This window comes from Gobio gobio (assembly GCF_949357685.1).
Source record: "Gobio gobio genome assembly, chromosome: 24".
Lineage (NCBI taxonomy): Eukaryota > Metazoa > Chordata > Actinopteri > Cypriniformes > Gobionidae > Gobio > Gobio gobio.
In genome coordinates this window covers 30,447,858-30,468,353 of record NC_137120.1, presented here as the reverse complement: position 1 = coordinate 30,468,353, position 20,496 = coordinate 30,447,858, and the positions used below count along the sequence as shown (strand labels likewise).

Here is a 20,496-nt window from a genome sequence, read left to right as displayed (position 1 = left end):
TCAGCGCCGTGAGCGGGCCTATGAAAGCTTCAACTATGGTCAGCGGAAGTCAATGAAGTCGCGTCGTCCATATTTTTTTACGGTCTATGATCGAAGCCAATAGAATGAAAAAGTGAAGTGACCGGACCGTATGATATTACATTTCAGTTGGTTTCTTTCACAGAGATATCGTATGAATTCAGAAGACAATGCTCAGAATGGGCCACTTCTATGGCATATCTTGGAGCTTTCACTGTATAAAAAAAGAGCAGCTTAAACGTTCTTCACAATATCTTCTTTTGTGTTCTACGGGGGGGGGGGGGGGGGGGGGTGTAACATTTTGGGACTTTTTAGCAAGAACGTAGATTCCATGTGGGTGTACCAAACTAATTATGCCAATTATATTACTGTATTGTAAAGGGACGTTCACACCAAAGATGATAATTATAAAGATACAGTTTTAGTGAATAATCATCTTAGTAGGTAAGTCTATAATAACACAAAGGAGCGATATCTTTGAAATCACTTTCAGAATTATTTAAGCTGATGAACCTTCAAATATTGACAGCCAATCAGAATCCAATTGACTTTAAAGACCTCGACCATTTAAAGTGGCAGGCAACATAACTGAAGTGTGCGCTTCTAATAAACAGAACATAACCGCTTGTTGATGTGGATGCTAATATAGCTATTGTTATTGTTATAGTTATCGTTCTTGGTGTGAACGGGTTATTAATTCCTCACCCTCATGTCGTTGCAAACCCGTAAGACCTTTGTTTATCTTCGGAACACAAATGAAGATATTTTAAGAAATCCGAGAGCTCTCTGACCCCACCATTTAATTAACACTTTCAAGGCCCAGAAAGGTAGTAAAGACATTAATAGTATTCTTGTCGCTTCATAAAATTAAGGTTGAACCACTGGAGTCACAAGGACCTTTCTTGACCTTGAAAGTGTTAATTAAATTGCTGTCTACAGAGGGGTCAGAGAGCTCTCGGATTTAATCAAAAATATCTTAATTTGTGTCCTGAAGATGAAGGAAGGTCTTACGGGTTTGGAACGACATGAGGGTGAGAAATTAATGACAGAATTTTCATTTTTGGGTCAACTAACCCTTTAAAACTGCATTTATACATGTATGACATGTCTGAAAAGAAATAAGCTTCTAACTGACCACAAGTAAAGACAAAGCATTCAACAACTCATTTAAAAGGAATGAAGTTAAAGGGAGCTAATGGCTAATAACAGCACACACTTACTATTTAGTGGAGTCGGAGAGCTGGTACTCTCGCCTGCGGTCGTAGGCTTCCTGGATGCCTGGATCCGCCCAGAGCATCTTTATTGCGTTGACATAGGGCTGTTCGAAGGAGCAAACCTTCTCCACATCGACATCTCGCACCAGCAGAGCGTTGGACTGTGGATAAAGACACGGTACACAGTAAACAGCCAAGTTTATGACTTAATGGCTGTGTAATACTAATGACTTCCAGAGGGGTTTAGAACCAAGTAGGTCACAAGTTGTCGAGTTAAAGTTTAAGGATCTTCTTCAGGAAATATTAACTGATTCTTTAAAACCAAAACATGAGAATAATTAACTCGTAATCCTGCGCAGAAGAAAGACAGCTGACCATGGTGTGACGGCCATAAAATTTACAAGTGAGGCTTGTATTGCTTTTTATAACCACGTTTATGGCCTATCTGGGTTTGATTTGCATCTCGACGTGCACTCTGGGCATCAAAGAGATGATTACAGCGCAGTGACAGCCAGGGATTGTCACCTTGTTATCTTCGTATTTGAATGGGATCTTGAGGTGCTCGGTGGCACGGATCATGGCCTGCATGGAGGTGAAGATGTTCTGGTAGACGAGTTTGGTGAAGCCACGCTTGTCCTCGTCGGTGTAGCCTGTCCCGTGAATGATGCGCATCTGTTTGATGAACGTACTCTTGCCGCTCTCTCCCGTGCCTGAAGAGAGAGAAGAAAAAAAACATAGGGTTAGATAATATTTTGGCTTTTTTTCAGCCTCTGTTATCAGAGTAAATCAATACTTTACGGCATAAAATTACTACATTAATAAAACATTATTATTAATAAAAAAGTATAAAATATAGCACCCCAAAAAAACCTAATATATTTTCCATTATTATTACATTCATTTATTATTATTGACAGAACTACGATCACTAGACTCTTATTGGTACCAGAAAGCATTTAATAAATAATATTGGCAAATATTGATTAGTTAATCGTTTTGTATTTTAATAAATAACATTACACATACACATTTAATAACAGCCTTTCAAAAGCATAAAAGACAAACAGATAAAACAAACTACAATACATGTATTATTATTACAACATGTATTACTATTATTGTACATTTGATTTTAATATATAGTAATGGGTTAAAAATAACAAAATCATTAAAAACTTATTGGTATCAGAAAGCCATGTTATTAGAAGCCATGTTGACCAATACTGAAAAACATTGTTTTGTACAAATTCTCTACACAAATCAAATAAAATGTATAATTAATAATAAACATACACACATTTAATAATTTAAACTAGTCTTTCAAAAAGGTATAACCGATTCAAATTTGGTAATTAAACGCATGCAAGATAACTGGTACTAGAAAACAATTAGCCAACATATTTAATAACAATATTTGATGCGTATTTTTATTTATTTATATATGTATATCAAACAAGATATGTTATACTTTTGAAAGACTTATTTAATGTGTGTATGTTTATTTTTTTATTTAATTTAATTTAAAAAGGTGCACTATGTAACTTTTGGGTCCGCTAAGAGGTCACCTATTCAAAACAGAGGCGTGGTTTGATGACCTCACAGCCGGTGGAAAATAATCGGGATAGGACTCGGGCAGAAATCATGTTCATGGATGCAATTTTTAACATTACTGTAGTATACAGTATATATAGTGGCACAATATATACTGTAGTACTGTAGTATATATTGTGCCACAACACAGGCACGAGTGTTGTGTGAAACACCATTTCCGCTTTTCCGGTCCATGAGTATGAGGTAACGCAGCTCTGTTTATCATATTAGATACACCGGAGTGTGTTGAAAATTATGTTATGACGTTACTCTGTGCATTCGCTCGGCGGCTGCTATGACACTTGTTGCACACTGCACAAGAGTAAAGCGTTTCAGCAAAATAAAACCGAGGGTAACGCAGATATGACGCAATCGACAGGCGACTACCTCACACGTAAAATGGCAATTTTCCTCACGATTTACAAATAGTTGGAAAAATTTGGGATATTGTAAGTACTCAACTGAAAAAATATATATAACACTGGTCTAATAGTTGTTGGATATTTTACTGAAATTTTTTTACATATTGCAGCTTTAAGTGTAGAAAATTTGAACATAATATTTTTCAGTATTTGTCAACATGACTTATTAAATGCTCTCTGATACCAATAAGTGTCTAGTGATTTTAGTTCAGTTTAAGGGTGCTTTCACACTAGCACTTTTGGTGTGCACCCGGGTTCGATTAGCGTCAGAGTTCGGTTCGTTTGGATGATGTGAACACTGTCTCCCAAACTCGGGTGCGCACCTGCTTAAAAAGGTGGTCTGGGGTTCGGTTCATGTGAACTCCGGTACGGTTCGCTGCTGATAGAAGTGAACTACTATCAATGACTTATGATTTGATAAAAATGTGTTTTACTCATTTTCCTGGCGAGCGTGACTGACGTACTGCAAGTAAAGAGCTGTACATCTCATTTCTGTTAGTCTTCAGCATTCTTTAGAGCATTTGTAGTACATTTGCGGCAGATAGACACAAGTGAGCTTTGGTAACAAAACCAACAGTTCAAAAACAAAAATATAAAAGTGAGGTGAGCAACGCTATGCAATTTGCCATCTTCTCGCTCGCCGTCGTTACCAAGCAACGGGGTAAACAGCAGCTGCTTTGATGACGCAAACGCACCCCGGTTCGGACCCAACCAATATAATATGAACACAGTCCAGCGGGGGCAGGGGGAGGGTTCTGTCCAGGAAAATCGAACCATGTGTGAAAGCACCCTAACACTACTTTATTATTAATATTAAGATACATTTGATTTTAATATAATAATAATTAGGGCTGCGCAATATATCGAAATATCGCAAATGTACATATCGCAATGGCACGCAATATCTGAATGATTTTAATAGGCTACTTCAACATTGCAAAAAGTGTACGTTTTAGGTTGATGCATATAGCAGAGAATAGACTGGGCATGCGACTGTTACTTATGTGACTTGCTTGACGTTAAAAAGAGTTATTAAACGCAATAACTTGCGAAAAACAACTCCTTGCAGTCTCGCGCTGTCTGACACACACCGAAACGTGGGCACAAGCCGTTCTTTTTTTCGTGTCTTGTTACACACTCGAACTGTCAAATACACACACAGTTATGTCAAAATGGCTGTCTTGATGAGTAATCACAGTCGGTTATGCTTTAAGTGAAGGATATCAGTTGGGGAAAGAAATAGATTTTACACACTTAAAACAATATTGTATCGTATATCGAATATCGCATTATTTTAAAGCTGCAGTCCGTAGTTTTTCCTCTTTGTCGCCATCTGTTCGAAATCTGCAATTGCAGTTATTCGCGGAATTATTAACATTACGTGATTTGGCACAGCGCGGAGGAATCCAATGTTTCTCGCGAGAGAGATGCCGAGTGTGCCCGCGAAAGAGATGCCGAGTGTGCCCGCGAGAGAGATGCCGAGTGTGCCCGCGAGAGGGATGCCGAGTGTGCCCGCGAGAGGGATGCCGAGTGTGCCCGCGAGAGGGATGCCGAGTGTGCCCGCGAGAGGGATGCCGAGTGTGCCCGCGAGAGGGATGCCGAGTGTGCCCGCGAGAGGGATGCCGAGTGTGCCCGCGAGAGGGATGCCGAGTGTGCCCGCGAGAGGGATGCCGAGTGTGCCCGCGAGAGGGATGCCGAGTGTGCCCGCGAGAGGGATGCCGAGTGTGCCCGCGAGAGAGATGCCGAGTGTGCCCGAGAGAGATGCCGACTGTGCCCGCGAGAGGGATGCCGAGTGTGCCCGCGAGAGAGATGCCGAGTGTGCCCGCGAGAGAGATGCCGAGTGTGCCCGCGAGAGGGATGCCGAGTGTGCCCGCGAGAGGGATGCCGAGTGTGCCCGCGAGAGGGATGCCGAGTGTGCCCGCGAGAGGGATGCCGAGTGTGCCCGCGAGAGGGATGCCGAGTGTGCCCGCGAGAGGGATGCCGAGTGTGCCCGCGAGAGGGATGCCGAGTGTGCCCGCGAGAGGGATGCCGAGTGTGCCCGCGAGAGGGATGCCGAGTGTGCCCGCGAGAGGGATGCCGAGTGTGCCCGCGAGAGGGATGCCGAGTGTGCCCGCGAGAGGGATGCCGAGTGTGCCCGCGAGAGGGATGCCGAGTGTGCCCGCGAGAGGGATGCCGAGTGTGCCCGCGAGAGGGATGCCGAGTGTGCCCGCGAGAGAGATGCCGAGTGTGCCCGAGAGAGATGCCGACTGTGCCCGCGAGAGGGATGCCGAGTGTGCCCGCGAGAGAGATGCCGAGTGTGCCCGCGAGAGAGATGCCGAGTGTGCCCGAGAGAGATGCCGACTGTGTCCGCGAGAGATGCCGACTGTGCCCGAGAGAGATGCCGACTGTGCCCGAGAGAGATGCCGACTGTGCCCGCGAGAGATGCCGACTGTGCCCGCGAGAGATGCCGACTGTGCCCGCGAGCAACTAGTGAGCTGATTCAGACGCACCCTGAAAGTCTGAAGTGAAGTCTATTGTATTTTACAACGGGTGAATCTCCGGTTGTCACTGGTGATTGTGGTTGAACCTTTCTGGATCCGCCATCAAATTGAAACGTTTAATTATATCAAGTGCTGTGAGAAAAGGCTATAAATCTCCACCTCCAACATCCTCACAGGCAATATAGCCTACTAGCCGGGACACCTTCTTTATGTGTACAGATATGACGTAATGACGCAAAGACATGCTTGAATTTCCCGTGGAAATCCACCAGTACCACTGGAATTAAAAACATTACTACAAGCTTACCGTTGTGAATCAAGCTAAGGTAAGCAGATAGTATTGAACACCAGCTGGTTATGAACTTGCTCAAATTTATTTTGAATAATTTTTAACCCAAAAAAGTTACGGACTGCAGCTTTAACAAGGATATCGCATATCGCATTTTTCTTCAATATCCCACAGCCCTAATAATAATAATGATAAATATATTTATTTGTTTGTTGTGGCACTGTCTTTTAAAGTTTTGAAAGGCTGTTATTAAGTGTGGATTTGTAATGTTATTTATTCATTTAAGAAGTGTAGACATTTTTTACAAAACAATTAACTAATCAATATTTGCTAATGCCAATTTGGCTTATTAAATGCTTTCTGGTACCAATACGCATCTAGTGATCTTAGTTCTGTCAATAATAATAATAATAGTAATAATAATAATAATAAATTAATTTAGTAATAAATGGTAACTTTATTACTGTTTTTTGGGGGGTGCTATCTTTTATACTTTATTATTATTATTATTATTATTATTATTATTATTAATAATAATGGGTTTTAATATAATTATTAATATGCTTTATTGGTCATCTTTACACTTTTTCTACACTAACATCATACTGCCTGAACTGCATAATCATTATTGTACAGTAATAGTAATATGGGTTATGCAGACCTTTTCAGTTGGTATATGAAAATCATATATTGGAATAAAAAAGAACTTCGCCCACACAATCAACTTCCTCAGAGAAGACATACAATTTTATTCATTCAAGTTTGGGGTCTAGTCTTGCTGTTAACAATATGAACATTATATAAACAAATACAGCAGCATTTTAAAACAGAAATCCTATAAAAATCCCCCGTGAATTTCTTTGGTCCTGATGACTCAAGCCAGTAAAAATGTTTAAGCCATCCCCAAAGTTCAACAATACGACTTCCCTGGAAACTTGGGAGGTCTTGGACCGGCAGGGGGAAAAACACGTCAAGTAACTGCCCAGTTTTCGAAATGTATCACGTTCTTGACAATACAATGTCAACAGTTGGGAAAGTCACGCTTCGATTGGTATGATAACCAGTTCCACAAGTTTCATCTTGGCGTACATACGATTGACATCCTTGACAACTGCCATTTATATAAATAAACAAGACTCCATTCAAAACCATGAGTGGAGGCCCATCAATCTTGAATGGCTACACAAGAACCCACTTATCAGGTAAGGAAACAAGGGATTTTACGTGGAGAACTTGCATGTGATGTCATTTTGCAACTTTAAACGTGCATTTCAGAGGAGTCAGACATTTTTTGGTGAATTTTTTTCTATTCAACCAAAGGTCTTCATGAGTCGCAAACACAACAAGCTATAGTAAATTACATTAGTCTCAAGCAGGATTTAGAAATCTTCTCTAGAAGCAAGACCGAATGGTTCGCTCCACATGCTCAAGATACTCTGAACCGGTAATGGGTGAGGCAGGTTCGATTTCGCATCAATTTTCTGTCCCATCTTTCCCTGAGCCAAGTCATTGGTAGTTTTAACTCCAACAGCTGGACTGCCATGCTCCATCCTCCCTGCTGACTATCTGTGCCCTGTCTTCGTCTCCATCTGTCTCTCTGTACTGCCGGTGGTTTGCTGACAGGGAAAACCCAATAAAAAGCCCGGTTGCATAACCGCTGCACTCCTGGCTCCCTCAGCTTGCCAAATAGCTGCACCTCCCTGAAGCTTTACAACAGTTGCTCCATAGAAATAGCACCACAACTGTTTGAACATTACTGGAGCACCTTAATATCAAGGTTTTCCTCCATATTAGGTCATTTTATGGGAAACAAACGCACACTAAAGTTTGGTTGAATGACAATACAAAGACCATAAAAAGAAACTGCAGACCTGGTAGTGAAACTAATACATGCACAAAACAAATAGTTTAAATCTACAAAGTAAAGAAATAATAGACAGGTTATTTTGTCACGTAAATTTATGTTTGCAGCCAAATTTTAGCCTATTTCCGTAATGTGATGCATTTAAACGAAACATGGGCAACATTTTATCCTTTGGGAATTGATAGTAGGGGTGGGCAATGACCAAAATTTTACGTCACGATATGAGTAATTTTATTTCACAATAACAATATACATCACAATAGTTATTTTTGCTTTAAATAAGGTTATGATATCAACATTTTTGAAACCAATGAAATGTCATAATCCACATTTGCAATATTTAAAGGGGTCATGAACTGGCTCTTTATTTTTTTATACTGTTGCCAACAAGGTCAACTTATGAAGTTTGCATGGTTTTTACATTCAAAAACATCATAATGAATAAGTAATAGGCTATTTTCTGCCCTGGTTTTGAGCCTCTCATGGAGCGCTCGGTTTTTATGGGCGTGCCGCACTGAAGACTTGGAAGTAAACGCCCACTGCTATGATTGGATAAGCTTTGCATATTACAATGAGCTTCGGCTCCCCTGTGAGTCCAGGGCTTACAAAATGTCTTTAATTGGAATCTTATTTTTTTATTACTTGTCCTGCCCGATCGGTGGATATAACCGCGAACCATGCATCACTAACACACACATACACGCACGCGCCTCACATCAGAGTCAGACAAATCAGCATGATCAAAACTTCTGCGATTGTATTTTTCCTTCAAATATCAAGTCAAGAGAGCGAACAACGCACATCAAGAAAGGAATGTTATTTCACTATTCAAGATAGCCCGTTGGGCAGGCCGGTGATACGTTTTGGTAGCCCGTCTGGAAAACACATAGCCCCGGGACGTCGGGCTTTGCGAGCCCTGGCCCACATGTCCAAGTCTGATCACGAATCGCAGGACAATGAACCAACAACACATCAAATAAAGGATTCTCCAGGCTGTGACAGTGTGCAAAGTCATGTTCAGTTAGACACGTACACAATCAATAGATATCAAACGATATGTAACAATGCAATACTGTCACATATTAAAAAAAAGTGTGTTGCTTCATTCATTCATGTAATCTCATCCTGTCTGCAAATCCAGTCTCTTGTTTACAAACGAATCCGTGGTGAAATGAAGGAACAAACGCGCAATGTCTTCCCCACGTGAGCTGGATCTTTATTAAAAATAAAGTTCATCAATGCATTCATAATATTGGAATCCGAATGAAGCTTATGCAGCATGTTTATTGCTTGGAAGTTAAGAGCTCCGGTTTAGCTCCATGAAAGCCTATGTTATTTATGTTACATTTCTTGCACGAGTCGGTGGGCGGGGCTACAGAATCAGGCGTACTTCTTCTGTTGAGGCTGTGTTTCACCACACTCTGACGTCACAGCTTGGCACATTCTGAGATCGATCGCTTGCGGGGCCTGGTGTCAATAAAAGCTTTTCTTTGACCAACAAGGACGTTTTCAGCTCCGAAATTTACAGGATATTCTTATGTGGCGTTCACACCGGAATAATTCGAATAATTCGCGCTAATCGCGCGAAGGTGGACGCGTGTACATTTTGAGTTTAATCGCGCGTGACATTCACTGCACAACAGATGCGAATTCGCGTCATGGGCGGGGCTTCCGCCAGCAGCTCGTCTCGTTGAGAAATGGCTGACATGGGCTGTGTTTACATGTCTTTTTTTTGTTCATATCTACTGTTAATGTGTGACAAAACGTAGTTTTAAGACTTTTTCAGTCGATAATGTAGTTGTTTAAAGCTCAAATCTGTGGTGTATTTACATAAACAGTGCCTATTTGAACATTTTATCTGCCGTTGTCGGAGCTGTGAGCTCCAGCGGACAGCGCGCTCAGCGCACGTGAAAGCCGGCGAGGGCAACCTTTCCTCGGCCAGTCCTTCTGCCGTCTACCGCTGGCTCTGATGTCTCTGTGGTGTGTCTCGAGCTATAATTCGTCTTGTAACGGCCGATCTTTGGTCTCATGGATCTATAATTTGTTCCCTGGCAAATCGTTTAGGCTGAGGGCAAAGATAAGTTTCATTACTTTATATTTTTAGGCTATAACTGTATGTTGCAGTTGTAATGTTAGCCTACTAGCACTGACTTTGAATGTTTGACTGCATTGTTTGTTTTATTTCATGTATAGCTTGTTATACATTACTTATACTTTTGTATTATTGATCATACATAAACTTGCATTTAACAAAAAGAGACTGGGTTGTGTTTCATGTCATTTAATGTTATCACAGTGATAATCATATTGTCTGAACCAGATATTAATATACAGATTTTCTCCTCTAGTTGTCACTACTAGAGCAAGCTCCTGATTGGTTAACGCGGCGCGAAATATCCGCCAAAGTTCAGATTTTTCAACTTGAGCGTTTCGCGCGACCTTCTCGCCGCCTCAATCGCGCGAATCTCGCCGCCTCATTCGCGCGAATCGCGCCGCAGAATGCCATTTCGCGTCTCTGCATTGACTTAACATGTAAATCACTCGCGCGAATCGCGTCCGGTGTGAACGCACCTTTATACCACACAATGCACTTTTATATATCAAAGGCTGATGAATTAGATGCATAAGATGATCAAGAATATGTAACGCAAATGGTGCCAGTTTTGATTTCATGAAAGCAAAATCTCCTAAAAACTACACAACAGGTCAAAACTCAAGGTGACGAGGCCCAATGGTCTATTTATTGAGAAAGGACACAGCGTTCAACACCAGTGAGACTGGATCCATCCTATATTCAAGTCTGAGTTCACAGCGCAGCAAAGCAGGTTGCCATGGCAACATTTTTAGAGCATTTAGCACACAGCAATGATTCAAAGAGGAGCCATACATTTAGCAAGCCATGTTCTTCTTTCACCATCAAATGTGTCAATCCTTAAACGGAAACCAACCAAAATGGCAAGCAGGAACTAGCAAATTTGTAAAAGATCATTTCTACCTTTCAGCCATGCTATGTTGCAGCTTGCTAAGATAATACATAAAGCCAATAAAATGCCTTTGCAAGAATAGCAAGGCACGTTTTGCATTGTGAAACATAGGGATGGGACGATTACCGGTTTCACGATAAAATGTACTGACGGTTAGTATTACCGTTTAAAATTCAATTATCATTTAAACCGTGTTTGATTGTCACGATTTTAAAAACGTGCAGTCAATCTTGCCCAGTCAGCATCAGTCTGGCGCAGTGTTCCAACGTTTTTTGATCGAGAAGAAATGGTGGAAGGCAGTGACAGCACTCGATTTTCAAGCCTTCAAAAAGGACCAAATCTGAGGTGTGGTCATATTTTGGGGAAACTTAATCGAGGATAGTCACCCTGTCTGAAGGTCATGCAAAACGAAAGTCGCTGCAATAGGGGGAAACACTTCAAATCTGCAGAGTCAAAGATTGTTTACACTCATCTTTTTCTTCTACTTCTTCCAGCGTGCGTGCAGTTGAGTTCTGTTGACAACTATGCGTCGCTCCGTTGCTCTGATCGGTTGTAGGTGTATCCAATTGAGTGCAGAGGCATTTTCTTTCCTGGTTCGGTTGAAACACGCCCCATAATCACAGCCCAATGGAGCAGTATCAGACTCATATTCTGACTAGAATTGAGTATGGCGACGTAAGGCTAACGTACACCTATGAGTAGTGCACAATAAGACCAGGAACATGTATTAGAGTACATTTAGATTTTTGTATCGTCAAATTTATTGGCATTTTATTGGCAAAACGTATTAGAATAACAGTCAACATATTCAGCAAATGGTCTGAGGCAGCAGCTGTATGGCAGCAATTTAACTGCATTTTGTAGGAAATCAGACAATTAAAATCATTATTCATTTCAACCTATATTCTAGAACTTACACAGCAATCTGATTATACTACAAAATTGATATCAGTTCAATCAAAAGTTCCAGCTCTACATAACCGGTTTCCCCTGCTAGTAAAATGGCGGATAGTAAAATCAGCTCACATCAGCTAATACACCCATGTCGAGATACAAGTGTGTGTGGGTGCTTGCCAAACACACATACTGGAGAACTGGAAGCGAGGGTAAGACAAAGCTTCCCTATCAACACATGTAACATTTGAATCTAGCAGTGAAACCAGATTCTGCAAAGATTTTGTAGCATATTTAATACTGAAATTCACTACGTTCATATGGAGATGCCATAGACCCGAACTTTCAATAAATAAATTAATTTAAATAAAAACAATACAAAATAAAATGAATAAAAAACATTTAAAAGAAAAAAAATGTTTTAAAGTACAACCAAAAAAAAAAACAAAAAAAAAAAAGCAATGTGGGGTTTTAAAAAGAAAACTAGCGAATTCTACTTTGCCGGTCACTCCCATTTCACAAAAAAAAAAAGAATTAAATATAAATATATATATATATAAATAAAGATTATAAAATTAAATGGTAAAAAATAAATAAAAAAAAGTAAAAATTAGAAAATATTAAATTATATATTAAAAATATAAAATAAAAACCATGCAAAAAAAATAAAAGGCACGTGACGATTTTTAAAGAAAACCTGCTAATTCTACTTTGCAGGTCCCTCCTATTTCACAAGATTGAACCCGATACCGGAGCGTTGTTGAACAAACGCAAACACTTTCTACAGTCTCTGCAACTCTAACTCATTGGTTTGAACATGGAAATCATGAGGTGTGTATTAGCGGGGTATTTGCATGGTTTTAAACTCGCATGCAAAAGCTGAATCCTTATCGTTATGTGGTTGCAAATGCTAACCCGGCGTTTCATAAACCACCACCACAGTGGTCAGATTGCTTCGCTCGAGTGAGAAGCACAGTTTGAAACAAATCAGTTTTTTCCAAGAGCAAATCATCGAGTGGGTTGAGTAATACTTAAAATTCGGATTCCTGGCGGTTTGCATAGAAACACTAAACGACATATAGGAGACACATTTGCCATAAAGTGAAACGAAAACAGGCCATTTGTTGGTTGCATGAGAACAATGTCACCTTTCTGCTAGGTGTGTCCAAAAACAAACATTCTGTACAATCTTTATGAGTCATCGAGCTCCTCCGCAACACTCAGGTGTTATAGACTCTATACTCCGGCGCGCTTTCGACTCGGCTAGGTAAATATTGGCTAGAGCCGACCGTGTGGCGTAACAAGAAACCTGGAAGTCCGGGTTGTCATTCAGATGTGCCCGCGCCAGAAACAAGTTGCTTAGTAGCACATTTTTCGTGAATAAGGTATTCAAGTGAGTGACGGATGAGATCCTTTTCCTTGCTTTCTTTCTCTCTGGATCTCTGCATCCGGATCATGTGACACAGCAACAGCGTGCGTTCATGTGTGCAGCAGAAGTGTGGGCTGAAAATGAAGAGTGGTTGCCCTCGGCTCAAGTCCCTCCAGCAGAGAACGCCAACACACACACAGGCTTCTCTCTACCTCAATCAGCCTGTATCTTCAGTTCCTGCAGCAGAGAACAAAACGCAGCTCATACGCGCCGGGCTGCAACTAACCTGTCGAAATCATACAAATCGATGAATGAAAATAGCTGACGACGAGTGTTAAAATGGATTATTGGCTCTGTGCTTACATTTTGGAGCATTTTTATCCAGGGATGCACGATCATTGGTATCTTATCAGTCACTTATCAGGAAATGTTACAGGTTTTTATGCATTTATCGGTGGATAATCAGCTATTTTTACACTTTTACATCATCTAACACTCAATTAAGATTAATCTTTAGCCAATCTGATAATGAATATCCATTTTTCATACTGAACATAAAAAAATTTAACTTGTAGCTTAAATAAAATGTAATATCTTCAAAACAAAATAATAAGCTAAAATTACAATCTTTTCATCCCTATCTATACCTTATTTATTTGTATCATTTTTGCAAACCATAAATAGTGTACCTTTACTTTATTTTATTAAAAAAAGGTAAAATCGTTTAGTTGGGCCTGTGCATGAACGATATATCGGTACCATATCAGTTAACGCACAATATTACGAAATCTTTATTTATATATATTTTTTTAACTATTTGTACACTTAAATGACCTTTTCCATCATCTATATCATTTTCGCAAACCATGAATAGTATACCTTTATTTTTTTTTAAAAGTGCAAAAAAATTATTTAAAAATTATAATCGTTTAGTTGGGTCTGTGCGTGAATGATATAGATTGGTACCATATCATTTACAATAAACGCACAATATTACGGAATCTTTTTATTATCAGTAGATTTGGATATTTTATATGCACCTTTCAGGCTTTTTTACATTTTGATTAACTGCCATAATATTCACGTTTAATACTGCATATTATAACACTGTGATGCCAAAATTCACTAGTAGAATTTAAAATAAAGAATTAAGGTCCATTCACATGATACAACAAGAACGATAACCATAAAAGATATAGTTCTAAAATGTGTTCTCAAGAATAGTAGAGTTCACACCACAGCTACAACGTTGGAATCACTTTCAGAGTAATTTTGATTAATAAAATCATCAACAGGCCAATCAGAATGCATCCTTCTGTAACAAGGTCGAGCATTTAAAGCGGCAGACAAGCACGCACGTATAATAAACAGGACGATATCGTCCACTAGTGTGGACACTAATATAGTTGTCTTTATAGTTATCGTTGTTGGTGTGAATGGGCCTTTAGAATATCGTCCAAAACAAATGATCAGCCATAATTTCAATATCAGCTCATCCAATGTCAATAACAGCTGTTGATTGGATGAAGGCAGAAAGATTGTAAGAAAGGTGAGGAGTTTGAACGGACAAAATGATTGGATAAATCTTGCATACATCACCAGAAAAAGTCTGTAATTTCACAAGACGACAGAGTTGACATTTTGATTAAAAATTACATCAAACAACAAAAAAAACATATGGATGAATAAATCAATCAATCACAATAAGATCAATACAACGCATTTACAAAATAGATAAGGTCAATTTTCATGCCTGATTTAATTGTCAAAACTACTAAAAGAAAAACTAAATCGCCTAAATATTTGACATATTCCAAGAAATGAGCATGGAGGAGAAAACACTGACAACTTTGAGGGAACATTTATAAAAACTAATTACAAAAGTAATCTTACAAATTGATATCTAGGACGAAATGGCAAGCGTTGTAATCTGAAACTGGTTCAAACAGAAGGCGTTTATCTTATGTATTCCAACTAGTGTTTGAACAAACATCCGACCTCATATGAATGTTGAGCATCACGTGCAGCAAACGCTTCCAACATTTTCCTTTGGAAGGAAACGACGACGTTAGGGAAGGTTGTCACGCTAACAAGTTAATCAAATAGTCCAAGCGAGGACAAAGGCTTCATATCATTCCTATTTAACCACACTTTAAGAATCCAGTTTAACCAGACAATCCAAAACCGAGTTTCTTGGAAAGACCTGGGGGGGTCAAAGTGTTTGAGAACTTCTGAGGAACACCACAAGGAAAACAAATTATATTATAAAAGAAAAGGACTCGACTTACTAGAATAAACACGGAGTATATAAGTAAAACTGAAATCTGTTGATCTTTTGAGAACATGGTTTTTCCAACCCCCCTAAACACCGACAACTTCCTGTCAGCTTTCAGACGGAGCAGTCAAGAGTCTACCGAGACAGAAGCAGAAGGTTAACAGTGTTCGTTGGTCACGCAAGGCCCTCTTCCTCCACCGAGGCGTATCTTATTGCTGTCTTTCCTCTGAGAGTCTCGGCACAAAGGCTGGTTGTGTTGCACGCGGCAGGGCCCAAGCTTTTAAGGACATGCATTCTATGAAGCACTTTTATGGGTCAGCCCACACTACACAGCAAGGCCCCGTGACCGTGTCTGTTCGTCTACGCAATTTGAGGATCCCTTTCTGACCGGACCCTCCGTTTTTTAACAGCAACCTGCCGCGTGGCTGCCAGATTAACAGTTTTTGCCATTTTTGGGAACAGGATCGGCCTGCAAAACCACAGTCTGGTCAGAATAGGTTTCATTCTCCACATTGGCGCTGCGTATTCTGGTTGCGGCTCATCCGAGCGTCAATGATCAGTTAAAGAGACGCAATCAGGACTCTCTTTGACTTTAACAGCAATAAACTGGGATGCAAACACTGTCCTAAATAGATTTTGCAACCCGAGTTTCAAATTAAGCCTCTGATCTAATTATTTTCATAGTTACTGCATCTCTCCGTTCTGAGAATAATGCAAGGACGCGCGTGTTATGAAACGCTCCACAAGTCCTGAAATATTCAGATACGATCTCTTAGGCTTAAATTGCTGACAATTTAGCTTTGCTTACAGCCACAAAATGACCTAATGGCTCTGACACCAAAACGAAAGCAAAGAGCAACTTAATGGTCATATCACGAGATGAATGTAAACTGACACCCGTGCAAAACACTAATGTTCATTTTTAATAAATTAACACTGCAATTTGTTGGCGTACTTGCACACATTACATTTCTATTATAATTCTGTAACAATTTAAAGTGAACAATTGTACTTTTCTGATCCTTTGAGCATTTATGTTTGACCCTTATGGTACTTTAAAATAATGTTTAAAAATGTTAAATTCCTTTTTGTAAACATTTTGGGGAGAAAAAAAAATACATTCCCAATATATTTTTACAATATTTTCCCTAATGTAACCAAGCAAAAATGGGGAGGGGGGTCACTATATACAGTATATTTTAAAATATTTTGCCATGAAACTAAGCAAAAAATTTAAACAATTAAATATAGAATATTCCATTAAGTTCCTTCATATTTATTAACTGTGGAAACACTGGAACCCATTAGCACTGGGTTCTTTTTAGGATTTTAGTTGTGGAAAAATCCCAAAAACACAAGGACTATATAAAGAAAATATATGAATGACAAAAGTAATTTAATTATATTTTAAAATAACTTTCCCCATGTCGCCCATCAAAAATGTAAAAACAAATATATTATATATATATATATATATATATATATATATATATATATATATATATATATATATATATATGTATATATATATATATATAAAATCCCCATGTAGCCTAGCAAAAAAAAAAAATACCCTAATTATTTAAAATATATTTTAAAATATTTTGCCCCCCATTTAATAAAGCAAATGGAAAAACATACACTATATTATTTTAAAATATGTTTCACCGTGTAATCAAGCAAAAAAAAAAAAAAAATTACACCATGAAATTCCCTGATATTTCCATGACCGTGGGAACGCTGGATACTATTAGAACTGGGTCTAAATAGGATGAATATTTCATCAGCATTCTCTACGATTTTAGACAAGGACATTTCGTGAAACAATCCTAAAAGCACAATGCGACACGTGCATGAATTACATAAAGTGACAGCATCTGTACATGAACGACATATAAGCAGTGAAAGTAACACGTTTACCTTCTATTTTGACTCGACACGCATGTCAGCCTCAAGCATTAGATGCAATATGTGATAATGTCAACCCTCATGCATCTCTTCGGCATCAGCAGCTGTCAGCGATGCACTTACCCAGTAAGAGGAGTTTGAGCTCTCGCCTGGCATCTCGTTTGTCTCTCCGGAGCTGCTTGTCGATCTCGGCGTTGATTCTTTTGGACTCCTTCGCCTCTTCACTCATGCAACAGGCCATCATGGACTCCAGAGTCATCACCACAGCGTTTGGAGATCCCAACCCTGGTCTGACACACTTCTACGGCCCGCTTCCCTTTGCAACCGAGTCGAAAGAGGAACAGGGTGGATTTGGGGGAATGTTGTTTAAAAACGCAGCATGCAATCCAGGATGCCTTCTGATGGTACACGCAAATCGATGAAGCAAAATAGAGCACCACAACCTCAGCCTGCTCATACAAACGGGTCTATCAAACAAGGCCAAAGACTGGATGAGATTGGAGGCCAGATGTGAATCTGAAGATCTCCCCACTGTTAGACCAACCCAAGCCGTGTTTTTAATAATCTGTGATGACTACCAACTAGAGTCCCGGAGGGACAAACTAGCCTGCCACGACATCCGTGCTGTCCTTTGCTGTCTCGCTAAGCTAACCGCCCCAGTGCCCAGAATCACCGCAACACTGTCCATCAGCTACCCGGATCTCTGGCTAACACACGGCGACAGGTGGCAGAAGACAGCCATATGCGCTTTTAAAGACGCGGTGTGCACATACGACACTGACTACAGTGCAAACATTTGATTTTGAGCATACAAAACCCGATAAGTTAATTAGCTAAGCGCACTAACTAGCTTAATTGGGTGGGCTAACCTGCTAGCTAGCCGGAATCTTTATTTACACTCCACGCGCTGATTTCGCCGCTCATTTCTTTGCATCCGATAGGGGTTAATGAATATTTAAAGACGAGAAATGGACGAAATAAATGACACAGGTGTGGGCTCCTAAAAAAATCGACGGAGTGAAAAAATTTCCAGATGATCGCACCGTCCAGTCCGGTGTGAGTCGCACACAAACCTGGAGCTGCGACAGCTGGAAAATGGAGCGTGAGTGACAGGGCGCGGAGCCAATCAGAGGTAGAAACGCGCGAGGGGGCGGGGCCCGGGATGAGGCAAGGTTGGTGGAGGAACGACTGTGGCGCTCGCGGGGCGTGTCTCCCCACAAACCCTGCTATTCGACTGAATGGACAACGCCCATTCCTAGTCAAACATGTCTGCTGAAGTCCTAACCTCTGTATATTCTAATAAAACACCTCTAATAGCTTCACATATTAAATGAAAGCATATACAAATGCATATTACTCAACCCACTCAGGGACTATACACGTGGTGCTTCTGTTGCGTTTATAGTTGAAGTGACTTGACTTGATGTTGTTATCGTCAAACTGTAATAACTCGAGATAACGTCCAGGGCCCGTATTCATAAAGAATCTTAATGCAAAGAGTAGCTCCTAGTGACAAAATTCTAAGAAAATTCTTAGAAATGTGGGCGTTTACTCTTAAAATTAACTAAAAAATCCTAGTAAAGAAAAAAGTAATTCAGAAAGCATCTTAACCCTTAAAAGAGGTCTTAAGATCAAATTTGTTAGGAGCACGGACGAGGACTTTTAAGAGGCTTAAGAGTTTCTTTAGCAGTGGAGAAAATGGCAGAAAGACGAAGGGGGAGAAGAAATGTGTTGCAGACAATGGATGACAGTGACTTAATAAGACGCTATAGATTAGATTGTGCAGGGCTCATGTTTGTTGCATTAAACCCAACTTTCAAACAAATTAAATAGACATGCCAGCAATCAGTGTAATTGGAAAGAGTGGAACAATGTTTATAATTCTAAGCCAATCAAATACCTTATAGGAAATTAACAGCATGGTAAATAATAAAAGGATTTATATAGACTAAAACATTTTTTTTTTTTAAATTTACTACATTTTTTTATCGTAAGTGGTCACAATCAAATTATTTGATCTCAATTTAAACAAAAACACATGCAATTCCCATAAAACCAATTCATTTTTTAAAATTAAAATAAAAAAAACTAAATTTAAATTATTTAAACGAGCACAAATTAATTATGCTTAATTTAATCGGGCCATAATAATTTTTTTCAGTGTACATATATATAATGTGTGTGTGTGAGTGAGAGAGAACGGTGATATAGGACAATTTGCGCTTGTAATTTCAAAGTGAAGGCTTAGAATAGACCCTATACTTAAAAGCGCTCCTTTTTTCCCCTTTTTGGACAACCAACCAATCACAGTCTTTTCATACGTAGCAACGGGGTCAGCCCCGCCTCTTCACTAAGATAAAAGTTTTTGCATTTTCCTTGCTCAGAGTTGCTCTCAGATCGGTCCCGAATAGCTCTTAAGCTAAGACTCCTACGTAAAAGTTTTTAAGCTAAATTAGGAGTTTTCTGAGAGGACTCTTAGAATCTTTATGAATACGGGCCCAGATTTGCAGGTGATTCATAGCTCTTTATCGACACCATGTGGAAACTGCTTGGAAGAAAAGAGTTGGAAATTGTATAATTGGGGCATTGTTAAGATTGTGTCCATTCTTTATTTCCATTATTTAAACACTTAAATTGGAACTACTTAAAAGCTGCTACTGCTCGTTGCATGTAGCCTACTATTTCAGCACTTGACTAGTATCCACAGTATAGGCCTATTCTGTTGTTGGTAACGAATGTATTTATCAAATAATTGCTTTTTTAATTTACATATTGTAGTTGTTACTAGTAAAATGAAAAATTTAATAGACTAGGTGTCACACATTTTACTCCATCGCATATTTCTCAGGGAAAGTTTATTGCCTAATGCTTTTGCATGCTAAATAGCGACCACTTGTGATCGGATCACTGAAAACGCAGAAAACAGGGCCAATGGTGACCTGCCACACAACAGAGCTAATAATCGACTTTTCTACTACATGCATACAATAAAAACAAAACATAGCCTATTTAAACCATTGTTTACGTAATTAATTAAACGTAAATTAATTATTTAGACATCTCTATTCTGATTGGCTGACATGTTTTCCATTTTTTCCTTTGTGCCTAGCTTTGTGGCATTTTCTGTAAAAACAAAACAATTTCTCACATTAAGCAATGTATTATCTTTTATTTAATAGGATTTCCCAC

The 20,496-nt window shown here is 39.5% G+C and overlaps 1 protein-coding gene across 3 annotated transcripts in view; it reads right to left on the bottom strand.

The window, feature by feature from the left end:
• gna11a (guanine nucleotide binding protein (G protein), alpha 11a (Gq class)) overlaps positions 1-18,411 on the bottom strand; it is a 36,923-nt gene extending 18,512 nt beyond the window's left edge. For 2 of the 3 annotated variants that reach the window (XM_079806997.1, XM_079806996.1), the window contains exons 1-3: positions 17,431-18,405; positions 1,758-1,942; positions 1,239-1,393 (exon numbers count right to left, since the gene is read on the bottom strand). In XM_079806997.1, coding sequence (XP_079663123.1) covers positions 1,239-1,393; positions 1,758-1,942; positions 17,431-17,566 — 476 coding nt within the window. In that variant the 5' untranslated portion in view covers positions 17,567-18,405. Of the gene's footprint in view, positions 1-1,238; positions 1,394-1,757; positions 1,943-17,430 lie in introns of all 3 variants that reach the window. The other variant, XM_079806998.1, reaches the window with a different exon arrangement.
• Between the last annotated feature and the right edge of the window lie 2,085 nt (positions 18,412-20,496).